The sequence below is a fragment of the Babylonia areolata genome, chromosome 7 (genome assembly GCF_041734735.1).
Source record: "Babylonia areolata isolate BAREFJ2019XMU chromosome 7, ASM4173473v1, whole genome shotgun sequence".
NCBI classification, from domain to species: domain Eukaryota; kingdom Metazoa; phylum Mollusca; class Gastropoda; order Neogastropoda; family Buccinidae; genus Babylonia; species Babylonia areolata.
In genome coordinates this window covers 5,059,249-5,084,021 of record NC_134882.1, presented here as the reverse complement: position 1 = coordinate 5,084,021, position 24,773 = coordinate 5,059,249, and the positions used below count along the sequence as shown (strand labels likewise).

Sequence of the window (24,773 nt, the reverse complement as noted above, 5' to 3'; positions counted from 1 at the left end):
CTCTCTCTCTTTGACATTTTGAAAGTGTATCACGCTCCTCCCATATGACTGTCATGTTTCATCATCTGATAAATGAAGGGAAATAATAATTAGGAAGGTCGAAGAAGAAAGTCATTCATGTTACTCCTTTCAATTGACGCCTGACGAGTATCCCAGAGTTTGTCAACAACAACAAACAACAACAACAAAAAACAACCCCAAAACACCGAGTGCTGACAATTACACTGTTGATTCTTCTTCTTCTGCGTTCGTGGGCTGCAACTCCCACGTTCACTCGTATGTACACGAGTGGGTTTTTATGTATATGACCGTTTTTACCCCACCATGTAGCATGTAGGCGGCCATACTCCGCTTTAGGGGGTGTGCTTGCTGGGTATGTTCTTGTTTCCATAATCCACAGAACGCTGACAAGGATTTCAGGATCTTTAACGTGCGTATTTGATCTTCTGCTTGCGTACACACACGAAGGGGGTTCAGGTACTAGCAGGTCTGCACATCTGTTGACCTGGGAGATCGAAAAATTCTCCACCCTTTACCCACCAGTCACCTTCACCGAGATTCGAACCCGAGACCCTCAGATTGAAAGTCCAACGCTTTAACCACTCGGCTGTTGTGCCCGGCCACTGTTGATTCGACCTATCATGCCTTTCACAAAAACGAGGAGGATGACTCCACAAATAAGCTGAACACGACATAAGTGATACGCTTGAAAACAAGGTAGCTATGGGCTGAAGTAATTTACTGGCTGAAACTAATTCTGCTTTGTGCCGTTCGCATACAGAACATCATAGAGGCAGACCTTGAGTGGACATTTTGCTGTTTGTGTAAACTTTCCTTTGGGCCAGAGAAAATTCATGATTTGCAAGTCATAATCACGGAAAATCAATGATTTCCAAAACAAAGCAGGTAAGAGAAAAACAAATAATTTGCAGGTCAAAGTCGGCCATGGAACATGAACGCTTTGCATGCAAGTAACAGTGAGACATGAGAAAATCCTGATTTGCATGTCATAGTGAGACATGAGAAAATCCTGATTTGCATGTCATAGTGAGACATGAGAAAATCCTGATTTGCATGTCATAGTGAGACATGAGAAAATCCTGATTTGCAAGTCATAGTGAGACATGAGAAAATCCTGATTTGCATGTCATAGTGAGACATGAGAAAATCCTGATTTGCATGTCATAGTGAGACATGAGAAAATCCTGATTTGCATGTCATAGTGAGACATGAGAAAATCCTGATTTGCACGTCATAGTGAGCCAAGGGAAAGAAAGAAGCTTCAGTTCAGTGTGGGCCATGTAAAAAGAAAGACATACAGGCTGTACAATTCCTGTGCTGAGCACGGACATTTACTACATCATACTGCAGTACGGGTCATGTGAAATCCTGACCATCAGCTGTTTCATCCGAAAGACGAAGATTCAGTTTCGTATCAGTACAACACTGCAACAGCAATGATGATTTCAAGTCACTGACAGATTTCAGAAGCAGACCAGTGCATGACTCATCTTCTGTATGTCTGATTCTCTGACTTCCTGTCACAGTGGAAATGCGATGTCCCGAAATAGGAGGCCGGTGTACAAGTAGTTGAAGACTAATTCGGTGTGGGTTGCAGGAGTATTTGTATATATGAACTGGGAATAAAAATATGAAGAACTCTGTGGGTTTCGTCCCCTTTTTATTTTCCCATCTTTTTAGTTTTATGTTAACTCACTCAGTAGAGCCAGTCCTCTCTTCTCCTCTACACAGACCCCTCGGATGTCCAGTGGGTGTCTCAATGACCCAACCTTTAGCTTCCGTCGTCAGAATTGTGGTATTCTTTGTCAACATTCACCTCTTCAGTATAAGAGCCTTCCGCTTGCAATATTTTGATGATGGTAACTGGGGTGAAACGCTGTTAACGTCGTCTCTTTCGCCGTTCGTATGGAGAGTTAAGCTATAGAAATCTCATTTGGAAATGTATGCATCCGCTGTAAAAACAATTTTCGTCGTTAATGTGTTCATACTGTTGAACCACTGCACGCGTGCACAAAACAGAATCATAGAACGGAAACCTTTTGTTAAGTTCTTGAGCTGTTTGTGAGGATTCCATAATGACGATTGGTTTGGTTGGCTGAATGTGTTACAGGCAGGACATGAAACTACCGTGAACATAGTGACAACGGAACCCGTGAAGAGGTTGATCTACCAGGTAAGATTCCAAACTATACACTCGCTTCTCTTTTCTACCTGTATGGGACTAACTTGCAGACACAGGTAATGAAAACAGAACAAAACCAAAAGAAATGAATTAATGTGGCGATAGAGCAAAAGAGGGAAAAGAATGTAAAAGTTAAGATGGAATATGTATTTAAAATGATATACCCATTTTATTGTTTTTTTACATGAAGACTTTCCATTCCGTTTTCAGTGTATATTTCGGGTTTTCGTGATAAAATCCCACGAAATGTTGTTGATGGATTTGGGTTCAGCATACCCACACATCCCCCTCCCCCCTCCCACTCTGAAAAGCCCCCTTACCCTCCTCCTCTGACTCCATTCACTCTCCACCTTAACTGCACCCATCCCACTTTTTCTAAATACAATACATTACAGTCACCTGAACACTCCAAATCCACACTCCACCCACCCACACATAGGCACAAACGTCACACACACAAGCAGTCAGTTGCTGCAACAGCAGGAAATAAACAAGCAACTGAAAGATAATGACCTTTTTTTCCATTTTCGTTTTTTTTCTTCCTCAAAACGCTCTTTCCTCTTCAACAATATCAGTGTTTCCTCCATCCTTATCCACACATATTATTCTATATCTGTTTGTCCCTGTCTCTGTCCCTGTCTCACTCCCTCTCTCTCTTTGTCATTTTCTGTGTCTTAATTACTTGTGTTAGTTTCTTGGTCAGCTTGTAGAAATGTTAGGAAAATTTGTTTTTAGATGCCGCCAAAACGGCCTCATCGGATAAATAATTAATTCAGTTTCCGGTTCTGTTTTGTTTCATTTATTGTTATCGTACTGTTGTGTGCGAGTGGTGTGTGTGTGACTGCGTATGTGTGTCTTATAAACCTAGCTAAGATCGAGGTGACAATTAAAATTGATTCTGATTCTGATCCGGTCAGGTGCTGACCAAAGGGATGCTGGTGGAGGAAGCGGAAGCGGAAGCTGTTGACGAACACCGGCGGAACTTCACGGCGACCTTTAGGGTCACTGTCAACATGGCGCCCGACTGTCGGGTCCTGGCCTTCTACTTCAGGCCCGATGGCGAAGTGGTGGTGGACAGTTTGACTGTCAAGATAGATACGTCATCTCGGCGTATGGTGAGCAACGCGTGCATGTGTGCGTGCGTGAGTGTATGTGTGCGTGTGCACGCACGCACGCACACACACACACACACACACACACACACACACACACACACACACACACACACACACACACACAGACACACACACACACTGTTTCTAAAATGGAATCACACGCAGATCTACTGATACAAATATAATCTATACATTGCAAAGAGAAAAGAGAAAACTGCTCAGAACATCGACCCTTCAGCATCAGAGTAACACAGGCACAACAAGAAGTAGATTAATAAATGCATCAATTCCACATATGTACGAAACAATTTTAATCTATTGTGATCCACATAAATATGAAACATCTTAAAAGCATTGTGTACCACATATATTTACTGCATTGTGTTCCAGATATGTACAGAAATTTCTAACGCATTGTTTTTTTAAGCAGTTCGTTAAAGCAGTTTGTTCCACATGTGTACGTAACACTTTAATGCATCGGCTACATATACGTACGTAACAACATTAAACAGAAGTAACTCTCTCCGCTTACAAGGTACGCAACTTCAAGTCAATGCTGCTCATGCTACCGATTCCACCAGCACAAAGGTAAAAAAAAAAAATAAAAGGTACACTGGAATAAACCCAGACACTTCCTCAAAAAAGGGAGCTCCGGGCTTGTCCCTATGCTGATATGTTCGTAGCACTTTGTGTTCTTGTCCACCCTGACATAACAGATGAACGAGAGCTCAACAGTACGTAACACTCTGTATTCTTGTCCAGATGAACAAGAGCTCAACAGTACGTAACACTTTGTGTTCTTGTCCAGATGAACGAGAGCTCAACCGTACGTAACACTTTGTGTTCTTGTCCAGATGAACGTGAGTTTCAGCAGTACGTAACACTTTGTGTTCTTGTCCAGATGAACGTGAGTTTCAACAGTACGTAACACTTTGTGTTCTTGTCTAGATGAACGTGAGCTTCAGCAGTACGTAACACTTTGTTTTCGTGTCCACCCTGACATTACAGATGAACGTGAGCTTCAACAAGCGGGAGGTGAAGCCCGGAGAACAGGTGGACATGACAGTCAGAACGAGGCCCAACTCCGTAGTCTTCCTGCTGTCTGTGGACAAGAGCGTCAAGCTCCTCAAGTCCGGCAACGACATCACCAAGGACATGGTCAGTTCTCAGTTTCCAGTGGGTGTCTAAAAGCGTGTACACTGATCCGTGTGCGCTACATCACATCTGCTGCAAACAAGCAAACAAACAAAACGAAGATGAGCGGATGCCTTTGTTGATGGCGTCACTTTGGACAAGAGTGATGAATATGGCGGAAGACATCAACCAAGCAGTGATGTGATCAGTTCCTTGACTCAGTTCTGTGAAAGCGTTTAATCTGCTGTACGGGGCGTTTCTCTGAATGTAGGGGCATATGGGGAGGGAGAATAAGGATGAAATCGTTCGTTCAAGAAAATTTAGACATGATGCGTCAGTAGACGTGGTTGCTCAATGTGAAATGAATTCGTTGACTGAAGTCGCTTTGTCGACATAGCCATCAGTAGTCCATGAGTCAGTTGACCGGTGGAAACTGTTGACAAAATCATTGTGGTGGTCTGCTGATTTGATACCCCATTGCTACTCCTAGCCCTGCTCTCTACAGTCTCCAGCATCAGCAGTTGTTGTTTCTGGGGACACTTTTTTGTTTTGAAATTAGTGGATGGGTGGGTAGGCTTGTGTGTAAGTGGTTATATTATTATTATATGTGTGTGCTCTTTAATCGACTTCATCAAGTTTTTGCGCCTTATACATATTATTATTAGTAGTAGTAGTAGTTCCTTTTTTATGTATGTATTTATTTATTGATTTATTTATTGATTTTTTTTTCTCAAGGCCTGACCAAGCCCTTTGGGTTACGCTGCTGGTCAGGCATCTGCTTGGCAGATGTGGTGTAGCATATATGGATCTGTCCGACGCAGTGACGCCTCCTTGAGCTACTGAAACTGAATACTCCTAGTGCTTTCTTTCTTTTCTTTCTTTCTTTCTTTCTTCCTCCCTGAATGAACCGCTTGTCTGACTGACTGACGGACTGTGATTTCGGTCAGGTGGACGAGGAGTTGCTGAGGTACGGCTACGGGTCAGGCTTCCACAGTTTCTGGCCGTTGATGAGGATCTGCGGATGGCCCTTCCCCTCCCTCAGTAAGGACGCCGACGGGGTGTTCATGGTAAGTAGACACGACGCAGTGACAACACACAAACTGGATGACCTCACACAAATCTCCACGCTTGACTGATCTCCACACTTGACCAAAAAGCTCGAAACGCTCACGAGTAAGTGAGGACACCAACGCGCGTGCTTTACAAGGCACTCACTATGAACATGCATACACACGTAGTACGTGTGCACGTTCACACACACACACACACACACACACACACACACACACACAGCACGCGCATGTGCACTGCTGGCTTGTGTGTTTTCAGATGCAGACGCGCGCATTCAGACAAATATTGAAAACATGAGGGTGTCAGTCACACGGAGGCTGACCGACAGACAGATTTTGGGAACTGAACAAAGACCGTTGTCTGACTGATGTCATGACAAACACTACCCCTATCTGACTGATGTCATGACAAACACTTTTTCTATCCGACTGATGTCATGACAAACACTACCCCTATCTGACTGATGTCGTGACAAACATTTCTCCGATCTGACTGATGTCATGACAAACACTACCCCGATCTGACTGATGTCATGACAAACACTACCCCTATCTGACTGATGTCATGACAAACACTACACCTATCTGACTGATGTCATGACAAACACTACCCCTATCTGACTGATGTCATGACAAACACTACCCCTATCTGACTGATGTCATGACAAACACTACCCCGATCTGACTGATGTCATGACAAACACTTCTCCTATCTGACTGATGTCATGACAAACACCACACCTATCTTACTGATGTCATGACAAACACCACACCTATCTGACTGATGTCATGACAAACACTACCCTTATCTTACTGATGTCATGACAAACACTACTCCTATCTGACTGATGTCATGACAAACACTACCCCTATCTGACTGATGTCATCACAAACACTACCCCTATCTGACTGATGTCATGACAAACACTACACCTATCTGACTGATGTCATGACAAACACTACCCCTATCTGACTGATGTCATGACAAACACTACCCCTATCTGACTGATGTCATGACAAACACTACCCCGATCAGTGCCCGCCGTTCTGGTTGTTTCCAGGAAGCCCGGGTGGCCATGCTGACCGATGGATACATTCATAAGAAGGAAACTGCCCGTGAGTTACAGCTGTGATTACTGTCTTGTGCTGGCCGGTTGGCTTGTTTTTCAACCTTTTCATCCGACTTCCACCCCCCACCCCACTCTCTCTCTGTCTCCCTCTCTCTCTTTCTCTCTCTCTTTGCGCTCACAAGAACTACAGTTCAGTTGTTCCCTGTTGCTGTATTGTGGTTGTGTTCGATGGAAACTGACCTGATCTGTTTCACATTATTTTGCCCATCGTTCCCTGCTCACGTGAAAGATTAGGTGATAGTTTGTCGATCGACTGATGTGTTTGTTTCTGTCGAGTTTGTTCTGGTTTTGTTTTGCTTTCTCATTGTTCGTGCTCATATGCGAGTATGTGCTTGGACAAGTACGTGCATTTCGTTTTACATCGAACTGTTAAATGAATTTCGACAATGCCTTTTTCTGTACCATCATTGAAAAAAAAATTATAACATCTAGCAAAATTATCGATGTTGGTTGATGAAAATGTAGACAGCATTTTTGTGTATTGTATATTTCATAATGATTATAATAACAACAACAACTACAATAATGATATTGAAGATGACGACGATGATAATGAATGACACTTGTATACTGCATTTCTCTGAGTGAATCAAGACTCAGTGTGCTGAATTTATGAATATGGTTGTTGTAACTGGCTTGTTCTCTTTGCTGTTCTAAATTTGAAGGACAATTTTTCTATGTCCGCAGGTGTGTTATTTGATGTGACCTGAATGATGTGCACATGTGTGTGTGTGTGTGTGTGTGTGTGTGTGTCTGTCTGTCTGTCTGTCTGTCTGTACATACACACGCGCGCTCTGTGTGTGTTGTTTTGTTAATGGATGTTGTTGCAATTATTGTTGTTATCGTGTGTTGTTGCATGGGATAAGTAAACTTTCAGCAGCTATGATCTGTACTTGTATTCCTGTTGGTTGTCAGTGACATTTGGTTTAGCTTTTTAATGATATTCTGTTATGTATTGTAATACTATATTGACTGTGTCTTAGATATAACGGTGTGTGTGTGTGTGTGTGTGTGTGTGTGTGTGTGTGTGTGTGTGTGACATAGATAGTGTGTTTCTGTGATGTTTAATTAAAAAAAAAGTTTCATGGACAAATGTGAATGCAGTTTTAGGAAATTGATTTCACCATCAACTGAGGATTGCCATTTCGTGTATGTGTCGTAGTTCTTTAATGATGTACATACTTTTAATGCAAGTATTATAACAGAGCATTTACATGATGGTTTTGACTAAAGATGCAGTAATTTCATTCACGTAGAAAAGTAGATGTTTCTTTTCATGCACAAGCTGAAAGATACGAAACAGAATACAACAAAACTTCAACTCTTCAAAATGAGCTTTGGTTGCTAACACGGCGTTACGGGCACACCTGTGTTTGATGGCTCATCTTTAACATTGTGACCTTCGTCATTTTCTGCGCAAAGTGATGTGTCTAACTGGCCCTGCTCATCCGTGTACAGTCAACAACCATCAATCATTCTAGAACAGTGATCCATGCAAACCTGTATCTGTTGGTAATCTATCCAGTTTTCTCCTTTAAAGCCTAACAACTTGCTCCTTTTAACCCCTTTTATTCTTGGCAACTGGCTTTGGGGAGGTGGCCACATTCACGACTACTTTGTGTGTGTTTGTGTACCTTAACCATATCTGTGGGATCATGTACCTCAACCATATCTGTGGGACCTCAACCATATCTATGGGATCATGTACCTCAACCATAGCTATGGGATCATGTACCTTAACCATAGCTATGGGATCATGTACCTCAACCGTATCTGTGGGATCTCAACCATATCTGTGGGATCATGTACCTCAACCATAGCTATGGGATCATGTACCTTAACCATAGCTATGGGATCATGTACCTCAACCATAGCTATGGGATCATGTACCTTAACCATAGCTGTGGGATCATGTACCTTAACCATAGGAATTGGACCATGGTTTTGCAACGCTAACTATGGATGCTTCACTTTAATGTTTGTGTTACTAATCCACTAATCAACGAACAAAGGTCGCTTTCTACACGAGGGGCCGCGGGTAATGAGGATGCGGGTGTCGGCATCAGCTGGGTACTACCCTGAAGGCAGTCGTGGTCCGGGTGACCGGGTACCTTCCACCCCAGGTTCTGCATCAGCCACACGTCGTGTGAGGTCCTCCTTTCCAGAGGCCTGGCTGTGGGACCTTGTTCAGATCGGGTATTGGGCACTGTACACGCTGTTTGTGAGCACGTCATTGGGTTGTGTTTGTTTCTGATTTCGGTAGTAACAGAAATTGCTTTGGCAATTTTTTGAAGAGGAAATATAATGTAGCAGGTGACTGCTAGTTTGTGTGTGTGTGTGTGTGTGTGTGTGTGTGTGTGTGTGTGTGTGTGTGTGTGAGAGAGAGAGAGAGAGAGAGAGAGAGAGAGAGAGAGAGAAAATGAAAACGCGTCCAGTGCCCCTCCCATGTCTTCAAAGAGAAAGAGAGAGAGAAAGAGAGAGAGAGAGGAGAGAGAGAAACACACACACACACACACACGCACATACACACACACACACACACCATAAATACCACCTGTGCTGTCTTCATCATCCTCATTATTGTTTTTTTGACTCATGGGCGCATTGACAAGCACACAGTCGTCTTTGGAATAATATAGACTCTTTGTATTGAACTCACAATTTCTTGAAGCCATATAGTGACTTTCAGGTTGGCATCAGAAATTCTGGTCGCCTCCGGTTATTTTCTTTCTCCTTCTCCCTTAGCATTTGCTTTTCTAGTCTCCAGGTAATGACAACGAAATGTCAAGTTGTCTGTCTGTCCATTTCTCCCACTTCGTTCAGTACCCATTCAAATACCGCTGGATTTCTGTATTTCCTGTGGCTTTGTCGATCTCTCTGTATCTCTGTTTCTGTCTTTTTTTCTCTGTCTTCACGTTTTCTTTATTTCGGTCGGTTGACAAATTCTTCCGCCTCCACCCTTCCCCCCAAAGTTCCCACGTTTCCTCCACCTACGGTCATTCACTCCTCTCTTCCTCGCCTCTCCACCTTTCTTTTCTTGATAAATAACAAATTATGACTGTCTGTCTCTCCTGAAGGCCTGATCTGCGCTTTGGGTTTGTAGGATCAGGCATCTGCTCACCTTTTTAAAAATGTTTTCAGTTGATGTGGTGTAGCATATATGGATCAGTTCGACCGCTTTGATAACTTCTTGAAACTTTTGGTGGCCTGAAAACTCTGTTTCTCTCTCTCTCTCTCTCTCTCTCTCTCCCCTTTATCTCTCTCTCCCTCTCGTGCATGTACACGTGTTTGTCCCTCTCCCACTGGTTTTCTCTCTCTGTATTTATCCTACCAGTACCCTTCTGGGAACGTCTCTGTTTCTCTCTCTCTCTCTCTGTGTCTCTGTCCCCCTCGCCCTCTCTCGCTCTCTTCGCCATGTCTCGCTCTTTTAATTGATGGATTCACATGAAAGTGAGCGGTGTGTGACAGGAGAAAGTGAGAGAGAGGGAGGGAGAGAGATGGGGGTTGGGGAGGTGGCCTGGTGAAAGAAGTTAATTATCATTGCGATTCAGCGTTGGTGCTCGCGAGTTATATGCTGCAAGCGAATTAGTTTTGTTACCATTACTTATTCCCATAGTATTCCTTGGTTATGAGAGAGAGAGAGAGAGAGAGAGAGAGAGAGAGGTTATTTTTACTTGATTTAGCGATTATGATTTAATGATAAATAGTTTTTTTTAATTAAACGTAAATCACATTATATAATTGAATTGACTTTGAGTTATGCTCATCGCATTCTATTGCCAAGGACAGGTTGATAAATTGTCGATTAGAATTAAAGCTACGGGCATTCTGTGGAACAAATCATTTCAATAAAGCCTTAACTGGACTTCTCCCCGTTGTGTTTTGTCTTCAAACATTAGCTGATCACTGAAAATAAACTACAACTAAATGATACATAGGCTGAAGCAGTACTGGTTCTAAGTAACCACCGGTAAAGATTTGTTTGAAAGACCATGTTCATGACTATGTCAGGATGCAAAATTGAACTTAGAACAGCCATGACAGTTCACTATCTCACTGTTGAGGCTGCCAAAACCCGTGTAACTTCTTTTCTTCATCTCATCGCGACTTTTGTTACAGCGCATGAGGTGTAGTGTAGACGGATCAGTTCGTATGCTTTGACACCTCATTGTAACTGAAAACGAAACAGAACTGCTTACGCTGATTCTCTTACAATTGGCATCCTTGATGATCTCCTTCAAACACTCCAAAAACTCAGAACTGTGCCGCAAGGCTGATATCCAGAACACCCAGACAAACCCATATAACCTCTCTTCTTGAGAAACTGCACTGGCTGCCCTTTTCTCACAGGACAGATTACAAACTAGCTACCATTTTTAATGTAAAAAACCAGACTGCACCTTGTTACCTACTTTCGACCTAAAGTCCTTCTAGATCTCTTCAAAAGACATATTTTCCGTTCTGTCTCTCATCTTGTTGCCTAATTGCTTCTTGGGCTTCTGCTGATAGTGTGTGCGGGTTTGTGTGTGCACTCGCTTGTTCATGCAAAGTTTTTGAGTCAGTCAATCGCAGTTCCAGTGTAAAGTACTTGATGATGGATTTAAAGCACATCGTCGCACGGTTTCAAGCCGTAGGAGGCCATGTGTAACTCAACTATTAAACGTAATGCAAGTGATAAGAACCTCTAGGGAGAGCTGGATAATACAAGGTCTTCAGAGAAGAAGCCCCCATCAGTCACGTGTTTCTGCCCTTAAAACTGTAAGGGGTTAAGGGCCGAAACACTTGACTGAGGGGGGCTTTATCTCCAAAGACCTTGTATTGTCAAACTCTCTCTAGAGTTTCTTATCGCTTCCATTACGTCTAATAGTTTGATTTCACTTTTAAACTGGCTTCTTGAGAAACAATAAATGTTATATACCTGCACTCCAAAAAGCATGTGAGTGGGCCTCGCGTCAGACAGTATCAATGAATCTTGCAGCAAGAGGCATAGTTGTTAAACTATCTGAGTGTGTAATTAGTTTCCATGAAAAAAAAAACATGAGTGAGGATGGGCTATTCCCGCTCAGAAGGAACTAAAGTTATCAGTAATGTTCGCCTAGATACTAGACTGGGTCCGGTCTTGTTTATAATTTTCATAAATGATATACCTGGTGATGTTTAAAAGTACACGTGAAACCTTATGCAAATGTACTGTAATGCATATGAATGGGGAAAAATTTAACTGGATTTCTTACGTCATAACATTTAGAAATCTCGATAACGATCAGAATATGCAAAAATGCTTCGATAGCTTTGATCAGTGAGATTTTATTCCTGTCTTTTTTGTAATATCTTTTTTTTTAAGTGAGTCTATGATGGAGTCTCCCGTCGGACCGACGGATGAGTAGGCAGACAGGCTTATCTGTCGGTGTGTGTCCTCATAATATGGGAGAAGAGGCCGATTCTGGATGCGCAGCACTTCCCATAGGTGTCGCAAGGGAAAACGTCTCCAGAAGTTGAGCCCTGCTTCCTTCGCTCACGCTTCTCCTCAGTGGCCACCGTTCTCTTGTTTTCAAACGTCTTTATGCCACTAGAGCACAACATCCGCCAGCGAGAGCGGTCAAGGGCATCAGTTTCCCAGGAAGCGATGTCTATGTCACAGGCTTTGAGGTTTGCCTTCATGACAAGATGGCGCCGCCCAATGGCGACACGGGGATAGCTGTCCTATTTTGTGTTTGATTCTGTTGATGTGTGTTAGGGAAACAGCTGCGATCTTACAATATGATCGTGGCACGCTGCTGCGTGTTAGGGAACAGGTAGGTGAGTCTAGTGTGCTGAGATCTCACTTCAACTCACTCTATCATGATTTACAACCGTCAACAATGAACACCGACCGGTCAGCACGCAAGCCTCAGTCCGCGCGAAAACGGGGAAAGCAAGGTGGGGCCCTTTCAAGGTTATGCCAATGAAGTTTTCGCCCACCTCTACCCAGTATGTTCCTGTCCAACGTTAGATCTTTACCCAACAAAATTGACGAACTCACATGTAATATTCAGACGAGGAGAGACTACAAAGAGTGCTCTGTGTTTTGTTTTACTGAAACATGGCTTAACCCGGACATCCCTGACAGCACCGTTCAACTCCACCAGGCTTCACTGTACACAGAGCTGACCGCACTGCTGACTCAGGCAAGCAAAGGGGCGGCGATGTGTGTTTCTTCGTCAACACACGCTGGTGCTCCGATGTCAGTGCTATCGCGTGCCTGCTTCCCTGACTTGGAGTTCCTAACCATCCAGTGCCGACCCTTCTACCTCCCACGCGAAATTCCCTCAGTGACGCTGATCGCTGTGTACATCCATCCCACAGCGAACCTCTCCGCCGCACTCGGCCTTCTAGCAGACGAAATTAGCAAGTGCGAGAACAGTTGGCCCGACTCAACTGTCATCGTTGCTGGTAATTTTAACAAAGCCAGCCTCAAGAAAGAAATGCCGAAGCTGTACCAGCAAGTGGACTGTCCAACACGTGGTGACAAGACCCTCGACCACTGCTACACCTCCATCAAGGCGTACCACACGATCCGCCGTGCGCCTTTGGGACAGTCCAACCACAGCATGATTTTTCTGGTGCCGGTCTACAAACAAAAACCGAAAGCTGAAAAACCAGTCGTGAAAACTGTTAAACAATGGTCGGCCCCTGCCTTACAGACCTTGCAGGACTGTTTCGAATGTACAGACTGTAATGTTTTTAAAGACTCTGCCGGGGACTTAAATGAATATACCGACACAGGGTGTGATTATATTTCATTCTGTGAAAGTGTGTGCATTCCATCAAAAAATATCAAAATATTTTCAAACGACAAAATTTGGCGTAACGGGGCTGTTAGGCAAAAACTAAAGGAAAAAGAGAGAGCTTTTCGTGAAACTGATGATAGAATAGTCCACAATAAGGCAAAAAGAAGTGTTGAAAAATGCATTAAGAAGGCAAAGTTTTTATATTGGAAAAAAAATAGAAGATAACCTGTCCGCAAACAACTCTAGGAATGTATGGACCGGACTGCAGAACATCACTGATTATAAAATGACCCACCAGACAGTCGACAGCACTGACAGAACTCTTCCAGACAAACTCAACACATTCTACTCCAGATTCGACAAACCATTGTCTACTTCTGACATGGTTGCACCCAAAATCACCCCCACTCCCCCTTTCATAGTCCAAGAGAATGAAGTCAGACGCCACTTCAGTCGTCTGAAAATGAGAAAAGCTGCTGGCCCTGACAACATCTCACCAGGCCTTTTGAGGAAGTGTACAGTCCAACTATGTAGTTTCTTCACTGACATATTTAACATGTCCCTTCAGTCTTGTGTGGTGCCTCACTGCTTTAAGAAATCAACAATCATTCCTGTTCCAAAAAAAGTACAGCCTAGTTGTTTTAATGATTATCGCCCCGTAGCCTTAACATCAGTCGTAATGAAAACATTTGAACGCTTGATTGTACAATTCCTAAAAACCTGCATTCCTCCATCTTTTGATCCCTTTCAGTTTGCCTTTACAGCTAACAGATCAGTTGAAGATGCCATTAGCATAGGTCGCTACCATGTCCTCAGACATCTCGAAAATCCTAACAGCTATGCCAGGAACCTTTTCATTGACTACAGCTCTGCGATCAACACAATAGTGCCATCAAAACTATATTTTAAACTGAAAGACCTCTCGCTGCCTGAATCAATTTGTGCATGGATCCTAAATTTTCTAAGATGCAGACCGCAACTTGTTAAAGTTGGTGACCTCACTTCCTCCACATACATTCTCAACATAGGCACCCCACAGAGATGTGTTCTATCCTCACTGTTGTACTCACTATTGACACATGACTGCGCAGCTCAAAATGAATGTAATACCATGGTCAAGTTTGCCGACGATACAACTCTAGAAGGGCTGATTACGAACAGCGATGAGTCAAAATATAGGGAAGAAGTACATGAACTTGTCAGCTGGTGTGATCAAAGCAACTTAGAACTCAACGTATCAAAAACCAAAGAATTAATTCTAGATTTCAGGAAGACCAGATCTGACCCCTCACCACTTGCCATTGAAGACAAGCAAGTAGAGATCATCAGCGACTTTAAATTTCTCGGACTGATCATTTCCAACGATTTGAAATGGGAGAAAAATACGGAAAAAATTGTTAAGAAAGCACGACAGCGCCTGTACTTTCTTCGGCGCCTCAAAAAGTTCGGAATTAAAAAAGTAATCATGGTTGATTTCTACCAAGCAGTTATTGAAAGTGTGCTAGCCTTTGCTATTACTGTTTGGTACGGAAACATTTCCAAGGCAGAAGTTGCAACCCTTAACAGAATCGTAAAAACTGCCACCAAGATTACCGGGGCTGATCTACCTTCTCTAGAAGACATAAATTATAAGCCGCCTCTCGAAAAAGCAAAATCAATCAGCCAGGATGAATCACATCCAGGTTTTGGGATTTTCGAGATGCTCCCCTCTGGTCGACGGTACAGAAGTATAAGGGCGAAAACCAATCGCTTTGCCAGTAGCTTTTCCCCCAAAGCAGTCAATGCCCTGTCTCTCGAACAAATCCAGTGTGATAAATAGAATTGTGCGACCAACAACCATCTACCTGAATATCTAGTCATCAGCCCCATCCACATGTAATATGCAGCTTCTGTTCAAACGTGTGTGTGTGTGTGTGTGTGCAGTGCGTGCATGCATGAGTATGCACAAGTTTTTAGATTGATATGCACTTGTATGTATCTTATTTCTACTGTATATGTGTTATGTATGATTTTCGATTTATGTTCGTATCTTGTTATGTGCTAACCCCCCCCCCCTCACCCCCAATATTCCTTGTGACCCCGGTACACTTAGTAATAAAGACATATTCTATTTTATTCTATTCTATAGTTCGCGGTGGCCTTCCTTCAGCTGGCCATACAAGAGCATCTTCGGGATCCTGCTGTCTGTCATGCGGACAACATGTTCTGTCCAGCGTAGCTGGCACTGGATCAGCAGGCTTTTGATACTTGGCAGGCCGCTCCTCTCTAGGACCTGGAGGTTAGAGACCCTGTCTTGCCACTTTATGCCGAGGATCTTTCGTAGGCGTCTCTGGTGAAACTGCTCAAGTTGTTGAATATGACTGCGATACGTCGTCCATGTTTCACAGCAGTACAACAAGGTGGTCAGCACAACAGCTCTGTAGGTTTGGATTTTGGTGCTGAGCCTGATGCCTTTGTTGCTCCACAGCCTGTTGTTGAGTCTGCCAAAGGCGGAGCTGGCCTTAGCGATGCGCAGTGTCACTTCTGCATCAAGGGCTCCGTTGCTGCATAGGGTGCTGCCCAGGTAGCAAAACTTGTCGACTGACTCGATCTCTGTGTCATCGATCTTGATTGCAGGTGGGGGGAGGCACTGGCGTTCTGTGAGCTAGCTGGTTGGTACATGGACTCGCTCTTGCTGAGGCTGATGGTGAGTCCAGAGCGCCTGCAGCAGGTTGAGAACCTGTCCATAATGAGCTGCATGTCCTCATGGGTGTGTGCAGCAAGTGCGCAGTCATCAGCGAAGAGGAACTTTCTCAACAGTGCCTCAAACACCCTGGACCTGGCGCGGAGTCGCCGCAAGTTGAAAAGTGAGAAGAGAATGGAGAACAGTGTGGGTGCCAGGACGCAGCCCTGCTTCACTCCATTTACCACAGGGAACAGATCCGACATGTCAGTATTTTCCTGTACTCTCGCCTGCATGCCATCGTGGAATGACGCATTCAGCTGGATTAGGCTGTCTGGGCAGCCGAACTTTAGGAGGATCTTCCACAGATCACGACGGGTCTACAAAGACCATGTGGAGCTCCTTGTTCTGCTCACGGCACTTCTCTTGCATCTGGGGTACGGCAAACACCATGTCACATGTTCCCCTGCCTGAGCGGAAGCCGCACTGTGCTTCAGGGATGACTGTGTTGGAGACAACCAGTCTGTTCAGTATCATGCGGGCGAAGATCTTGCCGGCGATGCAGAGGAGAGAGATTCCACGGTGGTTATCGCAGGATGTTTTGTCTCCCTTCCGTTTGTAAATGTGGACAATTGAAGAACGCTTGAAATCCTTGGGGACCTCCCCTCTCTCCCAGATAGACTGGAACAGGGCGGTGAGCTTGTCTGTCAGCACCTCGCCTCCACACTTGTAGATGTCGGCCTGGATTCCATCCGCTCCTGGTGCTTTTCCTGACGTTGTCAGCTTCAGGGCCTTCTGGGTCTCGGCCTTGGTGGGAGGGGCAGCTAGCGAGTCATTGACTGGTAGCTGTGAGAGGGCTGCAATTACCTCGTCAGATACGGACGAGTCCCTGTTGAGGAGGGTGTTGAAGTGCTCTGCCCAGCGGGCAAGGATGTCTTTCTTGTCTGTCAGGAGGGTGGTCTGGTCCAAGGCTCGGATAGGGGTTGATCCTGTGACTCTCGGCCCATACACAGCTCGGAGACCATCATGGAAGGTCTTCATGTCGTGAGCATCAGCAGCGGACTGAAGCTCTTCGGACTTTCTCTCCCACCAGGTGTTCTTCATCTCACGCAGCCTCTTCTGTATGAGTTGCCTGGTTTGCAAGAACTGGTCCTCCTTCCTCTGGCAGTCTTTATCGGAAATGTGATCCTGATGCCGTATATGCAGTGTGTTCAGGAGCTTGGAGATTCCAGAGTCGTTCTCGTCAAACCAGTCTTTGTGGCTCCGCTGTACAAAGCCGAGTGTGTCAGCTGCTGCTGTGTACACATCATCTCTAAAGGTGCTCCATACCTCTCTACATCAGTCGATGCAGGAATTTCTTGGAGAGCTGCTTGGATTTGCTGCTGCAGCACGTCCTTGGTGATAGGGAGGTGGTGGATGTTCAGCTTCCTAGGGGGTTTCTGCCTGGCTAGTTGGAGCTTGCGTGCAAGTCTGATGTTCATCTTGCTGCGCACCAGGCGATGGTCCGACCAACAGACTGCTCCTCTCATGCAGCGTGTAATGGAAACATCACCTCTGTCCCTCTTCCGGACAATCACATAGTTCAGCATGTGCCATTGCTTGGAGCGGGAGTGCATCCATGTGTTCTTGTACTTGTCCGCTTGTTGGAAGGGGATGTTGGTGATGGTCAGTCCGTGCTGCGCGCAGAGCGAGAGCAAAAGCAAACCGTTGGAGTTGCACTTGCCAGTGCCGTGCTGTCCTAGGACTTTTGGCCACGAGGAGAAGTACACGCCGACGCGGGCATTGAAATCCTCAAGGATGATCAGCCTGTCCTTTCTGTCCACCGTTAAAATGGTGCGGCTGAGCTCCTCGTAGAAAGCTTCTTTGATGTCATCAGGGTTGGTCATCGTCGGGGCACAGCAGCTAATGACTGTGGAGAAGCGATCCTCGGACAGCTTCAGACGCAGGGTCATCAGCCTATCGTTTATCCCATGTGGAAGGCTGTCAAGCTCTCGTGCAAGTTTGGTTCGTATGGCAAAGCCCACACCTGAGGTTCTTGGGGTGCCATCTGGCTTCCCAATGCAGTAGAAGGTGTAGCTCACTCCAAATTCCTCCAGCTGGGTTTCACCGGCAAACCTGGTTTCGCTCAGGGCTGCTATGTCCACCTGGTAGCGATCAAGCATTCTAGCAATGAGCGCTGTGCGTCTTTCTGGTCTGTCATCTCTGTCTAAAAGGGTGCGAACATTCCAGGCACCCAGAGTCAGGGCATGACTCCTGGTTCTTTTCTTCTGTTGTTTGCAGTACAGATCACAAGGCAGATATGCAATACAAATCACAAGGAAGAAAACAATGTAAACTTTTCTTTTACTCGAGACGGTGCGAAAGGCCTAGTACCACATTCGGGCAACATATACTGCTGCTACCGCACACCTCCCTCTTTCCGCGTCCCCTCATTGGTAATTTACTCCTTTGCTTACAAACAAGCAACATCAGTTTTGTAGGGATATGCAAAAATCATAAACGGACAAAGTCATCAAATTTCAATTAAATATTCACATACTGTCGGAGTTATGGAGATTTCAATGAAAAACTGGGTAATTTTTCACCGACGAGATACGGCGAAGGGTAACTTGAATTGAAACAGCGTCGGCGTGACAGCGATGGAAGCCATCTATCGGTTCCGGTGATTAGAAACTATAGTGTGAGCTGGACAGTACAAGGTCTTCAGAGAAGAAGCCCCGTTCAGTCAGGTGTTTCGGCCCTTAACTCCTTACACTCTAAGGGGGCCGGGCCGCACCTGGTCGTGACTCCTGGATGCCCTTGTACTGCTGCCTTTTTCCCCCTGGTCCCGCGCCTCCAGGGTGGTCGCCGCTTAGGACTGAGTCACCTTTTCAGGCAGCCGTTTTAACCACTGAGCCATCGTACGCCTAGTTTGAGTAGGGAAAGTTAATTTTCATTCCTTCTTCCAACAGAGTTCTTCGTTTTGTTGTTTTACAAAGGACCACCCTTTTTTCGGGGTCGGGTGCCTGACCCTGGTGCTGCAGCCGTCGATGCTGACAAGGAAACATCGGGGGACGTGGAGAGAGTGCGCAAGTTCTTTCCTGAGACTTGGCTCTTTGATGCTGTTTTCGTAGGGTAAGAGTAGCTTTTGGACGACACGTGTGTGGGTGTGGTTGTGGGTGGACGGATGTGTGTGTGTGCACGCGCGCGTGTGTGTGTGTGTTTGTGTGTGTGTGTGCACGTATGTGTCTGTGAGTGTTAGAGCATGTGTTAAGAATCTAGATGTGTTTGAGTAGACACAAGTATTTCCCCTGTGAGAGTTTTAAAAATGTTATTGTGAGAGAGAGAGAGAGAGAGAGAGAGCATTTATTCCGGAAACAGGCAGTTTTATGTCGGAGTTGATTTTTTCAACAGAATACACAAATGGTATTTGACAGTCGTTTGAAAAGATGCTGGTATCTACATCAAAAGAATACCAGATCTCTCTTGGTAGTTGATTACGTCTCTCTCTCTCTCTCTCTCTCTCTCTCTCTCTCTCTCTCTCTCTCTCTCTCTCTATTTCCCTCTTTCTATTTCTCTTCACCTGTCCACTTTCCAGCATGGCTGGCTGTATGCGTTTCACTCTTTTCGAGTTAGTCCCTTTGACTCCATTGTTTTCATCCCATGCCTTCTTTATATACCCTCTATCTGTCTTTTTTGCCGCTGCCGAGATGAAAAAGGCGTACCAGTGCTTATTCACTATCCTCGAAAGTAAAAAAAAAAGTGTCTTGTCTACTCTTGTCTTGTCTGTTCTCTCTCTCTCTCGCTCTCTTTCTCTCTCCCTCTCTCTCTCCCTTCTCTCCCCTCTCTCTCTCCCTTCTCCCCCCCTCTCTCTATATACATCTCTCTACTGTGGCATATTTAAATGGTAAACAAGAGTCAAAACCTTCATGGCTCTTGCGTGGTTCTTGCTAAACGACGAAACAGAAAGTGCCGCGAACAGAGAGATGTGGGGGAGAGGTGGGTACCGGGGTTTTCACTGCTCGTCATACATTCTAAACTAACAGTAACACTGGCATTCAAGATTTAATGGAAATACGATATACACATTTCTCGGGGTGGTATTGACAAAACCCGTTAACTTGCATTGATTTGTTGTCTCCTTCTTACGGGGCTGAGAGAGAGAGGGAGAGAGAGGATAAAACACGGTTAAGACGTTGACCTCCCAGTCTACACTTCCACAGGTCAGACGGCATGCACGTGCTGTCCAAGACTGCTCCTGATACCATCACCACCTGGCTCACCTCGGCCTTCTCCGTCCACCCCGAGTACGGGCTGTCCGTTATTCCGCAGAACACGACGATCCGCATGATGCTTTTCCACACCATCATAAACGAACGTTTTATCGAACCGAAAATTGTATGTACTGGAAACGGAGCAATATTATCTTGAGCACACCACATTGATTGGTATTTCATTGTCTTACGATCCGCCTGTCCCTGTCTTCCTCAATTTTTGGCTTCGACAAACCGTAACAAAAGGCAACTCATTGTCGGAATCCGTGAAAACGTTCACTCATTTCTCTCTGAATAGGAAGTTGGTCTTGTTTCAAAGACTTGGAAACGTTATCAAACGCGAATACTTAGCGCGAGTTTAGCTCAACAGACGCATTTTGAACAAAAGATTCGTTGAACTGGATGATCTTTCGTGCACATTATACAATAAGTGATGAGGCCTATGCACAAATCGATGTTTGGATAAAATATACCGACTTCCTTCACATCCTTTCAGTAATCTGTTATCGCGAATCATCAATGTAGGCATATACGGGTGTGAACAGACAAGTGAGCCAGTGACTTATGACTTACATTTCTGTTGACGTGCAACATGCGCCGTGATTCGTATTCTGTAGATCGTGGTGATTTTGTTATGTTGATGCTGAAGAGATCCTGCAAGTAGAGTTGATGTGCCATTTCTCTCTCTCTCTCTCTCTCTCTCTCTCTCTCTCTCTCACACACACACACACACACACACACACACACACACACACACACACACACAGAGAACCAAGGAATACTATAGGAATAAGTAATGGTAACAAAACAAATTCGCTTGCAGCATATAACTCGCGAGCACCAGCGCTGAAGCGCAATGATAATTACTTAACTTCTTTCTCCAGGCCACCTCCCCAACCCCCATCTCTCCTCCCCCCTCTCTCTCACTTTCTCCTGTCACACACTACCCACTTTCATGTCAATCCATCGATTGAAAGAGCGAGACCACTCTCTCTTTTTCTCCCATTCTTTCTTTTCTCTGTCTCTCTGTATCTGTCTCCCATTCTTTCTGTCTCTTCCCCCTCTGCCCCCTCCATCTGCATTTCTCCCTATAACTCATAAACAAAGAGAATGTGATCGGTGTGTGTGTGTGTGTGTGTGTGTGTGTGTGTGTGATGATTCATAGGGAGTACATTTAAAGATCAGTGTTGAGAAGGAAAGAACGAGGGAGAGAGAGGGGAGCGGGGGGTGGGGGTGGGGTTGGGGGGGGGTAAACAGCAAGAGAAGGAGAGGGGGGCGGGGGTGATAAACTGCAAGGGAAAGAGAGAGAGAGGGGGTCGGGGGGGATAAACAGCAAGAGAAAGAGAGAGGGGGGGTGATAAACAGCAAGAGAAGGAGAGAGAGGGGGCGGGGGGTGGGTGGGGGGTAAACAGCAAGAGAAAGAGAGAGAGGGGGGCGGGGGATAAACAGCAAGAGAAGGAGAGAGAGGGATACACAGAGAGAGGGTGGAAGGAGGGAATGGCTGAGAGGAAGGTTTTTTTTTTTTTTTGGGGGGGGGAGCTAAGGTAGCATTTGATATCGCTGGTTTTTTCGCGCATCACTGACATACGTTTTGATATCAGCGCTTGCTTGATTGGAAACCTAACTTCAGCCATAGGAACAAAGCCATCAAACGACTAGCGAGCCAGATGAATTGACTAACCATCCGACTGAGCAGCTTCTGAGCAACCAAGTCACACATCAACCAGTCAGCTGACCAACCTGCCAACCGTTCGACTGACCCGCCAAGCAAGCGAGCATACACACACCCGGCAAATCATACGCAGTAGCGATAAGCAGTTGCCAGACATTCAAGGCACTTGTTTCTCACTGTCACATTTTCAGTAAGTAATCAAGCACAAAAGCAGTCAGTACAGAAAGAAGTTTCGCTCAGTATTGTCGAACGCCACTTTTTAAAATAGCTTAGTTATACAAAATGTCTGCTGGCATTATGTGCTAACTGACTGTATTCTGTAACAGCAGCAACACAGCATTCACCATGAATGGAAAACAGTTTCATATATTATACCAGACGTGGACATGACTCTAAACTGAAAAAGAATCCGCCGTGTCTTCATTATATCCATCATCATCAGCACAACGTGTCCTTTTGTCCTGATTAACTCCTCTGTCTATCATACCGTCTCAGCCATTCTGGAACATTTCCTCCGATTCACCCAAAAACTCTAACAGGCCGTGATTTCAGTTTGTGGTGACGGATGTTCTTTGTGGTGCATTAATCCACCAGGTGGGCGGCACTAATGTTGGGTTAGCTTGGGTGAATCAGTATAAAGACACACATCAACACATGCGCGGGCGGGCACACACACACACCCTCCCTCCCCCCCCCCACACACAAACACAAACACACACACACACACAGGGTTCTCATGACATGTAATCAACTATATTTATTGATATATTGGCTTTAATGTTCTCTTTTCATTCACACCTGTTCTTTTTGGGGACCTTTATGAACCTCGCAAAAGAGAGGGAGGGGGAAGGAGGAAGTAGATCTTTCCCTAGAATTAATGGTATGAAATCGCGACCATCTGGTGCTAACCCTTTCCATGGCGCCGTCTGTTTGCAACACGAAGAGATCAGCTTCATGTTGAAAGGCACCGGCCCGACACGTGGCATTGCTGGTGAGAGCACCGAAGAAAGCGAGGCTGATAACACGGTGGAGAGAGTGCGCAAGTTCTTTCCAGAGACTTGGCTCTTCGACGCCGTGCTTGTTGGGTAAGGGATTGTCAGCCCTTTCTCGCAACCTTGTGTGGGGATGTACTTGGGCAAGACACTCTCCACTATAATCAAATTCTAGCCCAAATAGTCGGAACAGTAGTTGCCTCTTCTACTGTTCTGATGGTCATAGTCGGACATATTGTCGCCGGCAACAGTCCATGCAGGGACGACAATTCATGCCGCAACAATCCTCACGCTTTCTGGCGCATTGAGAGAGAGCGTGGGGAGGCGCCACGGCGAAAAAAAAAATGGATGGGTGGATGGGGGGGTGGGTTGTTGTGTATTGGTGGGTCCTGATCGTCTAGGACTTAAACAAACAGAATAACACTTTTATTTGTTCCACAGAATCTGTTTGTTTTATAAGTTCGTGGTCTAACACGGGCAGGGGATAGGGCCTGCATACAGAATAAGACTTTTATTTGTTCTACAGAATCTGTTTGTTTTTAAAGTTCGTGGTCTAACACGGGCAGGGGATAGGGTATGCGTACAGAATAAGACTTTTATTTGTTCTACAGAATCTGTTTGCTTTATAAGTTCGTGGTCTAACACGGGCAGGAGATAGGGTGTGCGTACAGAATAAGACTTTTATTTGTTCCACAGAATCTGTTTGTTTTATAAGTTCGTGGTCTAACACGGGCAGGAGATAGGGTGTGCGTACAGAATAAGACTTATTTGTTCCACAGAATCTGTTTGTTTTATAAGTTCGTGGTCTAACACTGGCAGGGGATAGGGTGTGCGTGCAGAATAAGACTTTTATTTGTTCCACAGAATCTGTTTGTTTTATAACATCGTGGTCTAACATAGGGTAGGGTGTGCGTACAGAATAAGACTTTTATTTGTTCCACAGAATCTGTTTGTTTTATAAGTTCGTGGTCTAACACTGGCAGGGGATAGGGTGTGCGTACAGTATAAGACTTTTATTTGTTCCACAGAATCTGTTTGTTTTATACGTTCGTGGTCTAACACTGACAAGGGATAGGGTGTGCGTGCAGAATAAGACTTTTATTTTTCCACAGAATCTGTTTGTTTTATAACATCGTGGTCTAACATAGGGTAGGGTGTGCGTACAGAATATGACTTTTATTTGTTCCACAGAATCTGTTTGTTTTATAAGTTCGTGGTCTAACACGGGCAGGAGATAGGGTGTGCGTACAGAATAAGACTTTTATTTGTTCCACAGAATCTGTTTGTTTTATACGTTCGTGGTCTAACACTGGCAGGGGATAGGGTGTGCGTGCAGAATAAGACTTTTATTTTTCCACAGAATCTGTTTGTTTTATAACATCGTGGTCTAACATAGGGTAGGGTGTGCGTACAGAATATGACTTTTATTTGTTCCACAGAATCTGTTTGTTTTATAACATCGTGGTCTAACCCAGGCGAGGGGAAGGGTGTGCGTGGGAGAGCCTCTCTCACGGGTCTGTCAGTCACCCAGGTGTCAGCTGAGGGTGTCAAACCCAATTCGCCGATTCCTAATTTCGTCTATTACTCATTTGATTATCCCGATTCGCATATTCTCAGTTTCCCGCGAACGTACTTGGTGTGTGTGTGTGTGTGTGTGTGTGTGTGTGTGTGTGTGTGTGTGTGTGTGTGTGTGTGTGTGTGTGTGTGTGTGTGTGTGTGTGTGTTTGTGTGTGTGTGTGTGTGCGTGTGTGTGTGTGCGTGCGTGCGTGTGT

The 24,773-nt window shown here is 45.0% G+C and overlaps 1 protein-coding gene across 3 annotated transcripts in view; it reads left to right on the top strand.

The window, feature by feature from the left end:
- LOC143283674 (CD109 antigen-like) overlaps window positions 1–24,773 on the top strand; it is a 79,007-nt gene that overhangs the window by 25,651 nt on the left and 28,583 nt on the right. Inside the window, exons 14-19 of one of the 3 annotated variants that reach the window (XM_076589895.1) lie at window positions 2,132–2,194; window positions 3,121–3,318; window positions 4,327–4,476; window positions 5,400–5,519; window positions 6,584–6,638; window positions 22,953–23,094. In XM_076589895.1, coding sequence (XP_076446010.1) covers window positions 2,132–2,194; window positions 3,121–3,318; window positions 4,327–4,476; window positions 5,400–5,519; window positions 6,584–6,638; window positions 22,953–23,094 — 728 coding nt within the window. Of the gene's footprint in view, window positions 1–2,131; window positions 2,195–3,120; window positions 3,319–4,326; window positions 4,477–5,399; window positions 5,520–6,583; window positions 6,639–8,664; window positions 8,849–19,062; window positions 19,199–22,952; window positions 23,095–24,773 lie in introns of all 3 variants that reach the window. The other 2 variants (XM_076589896.1, XM_076589893.1) reach the window with 2 other exon arrangements.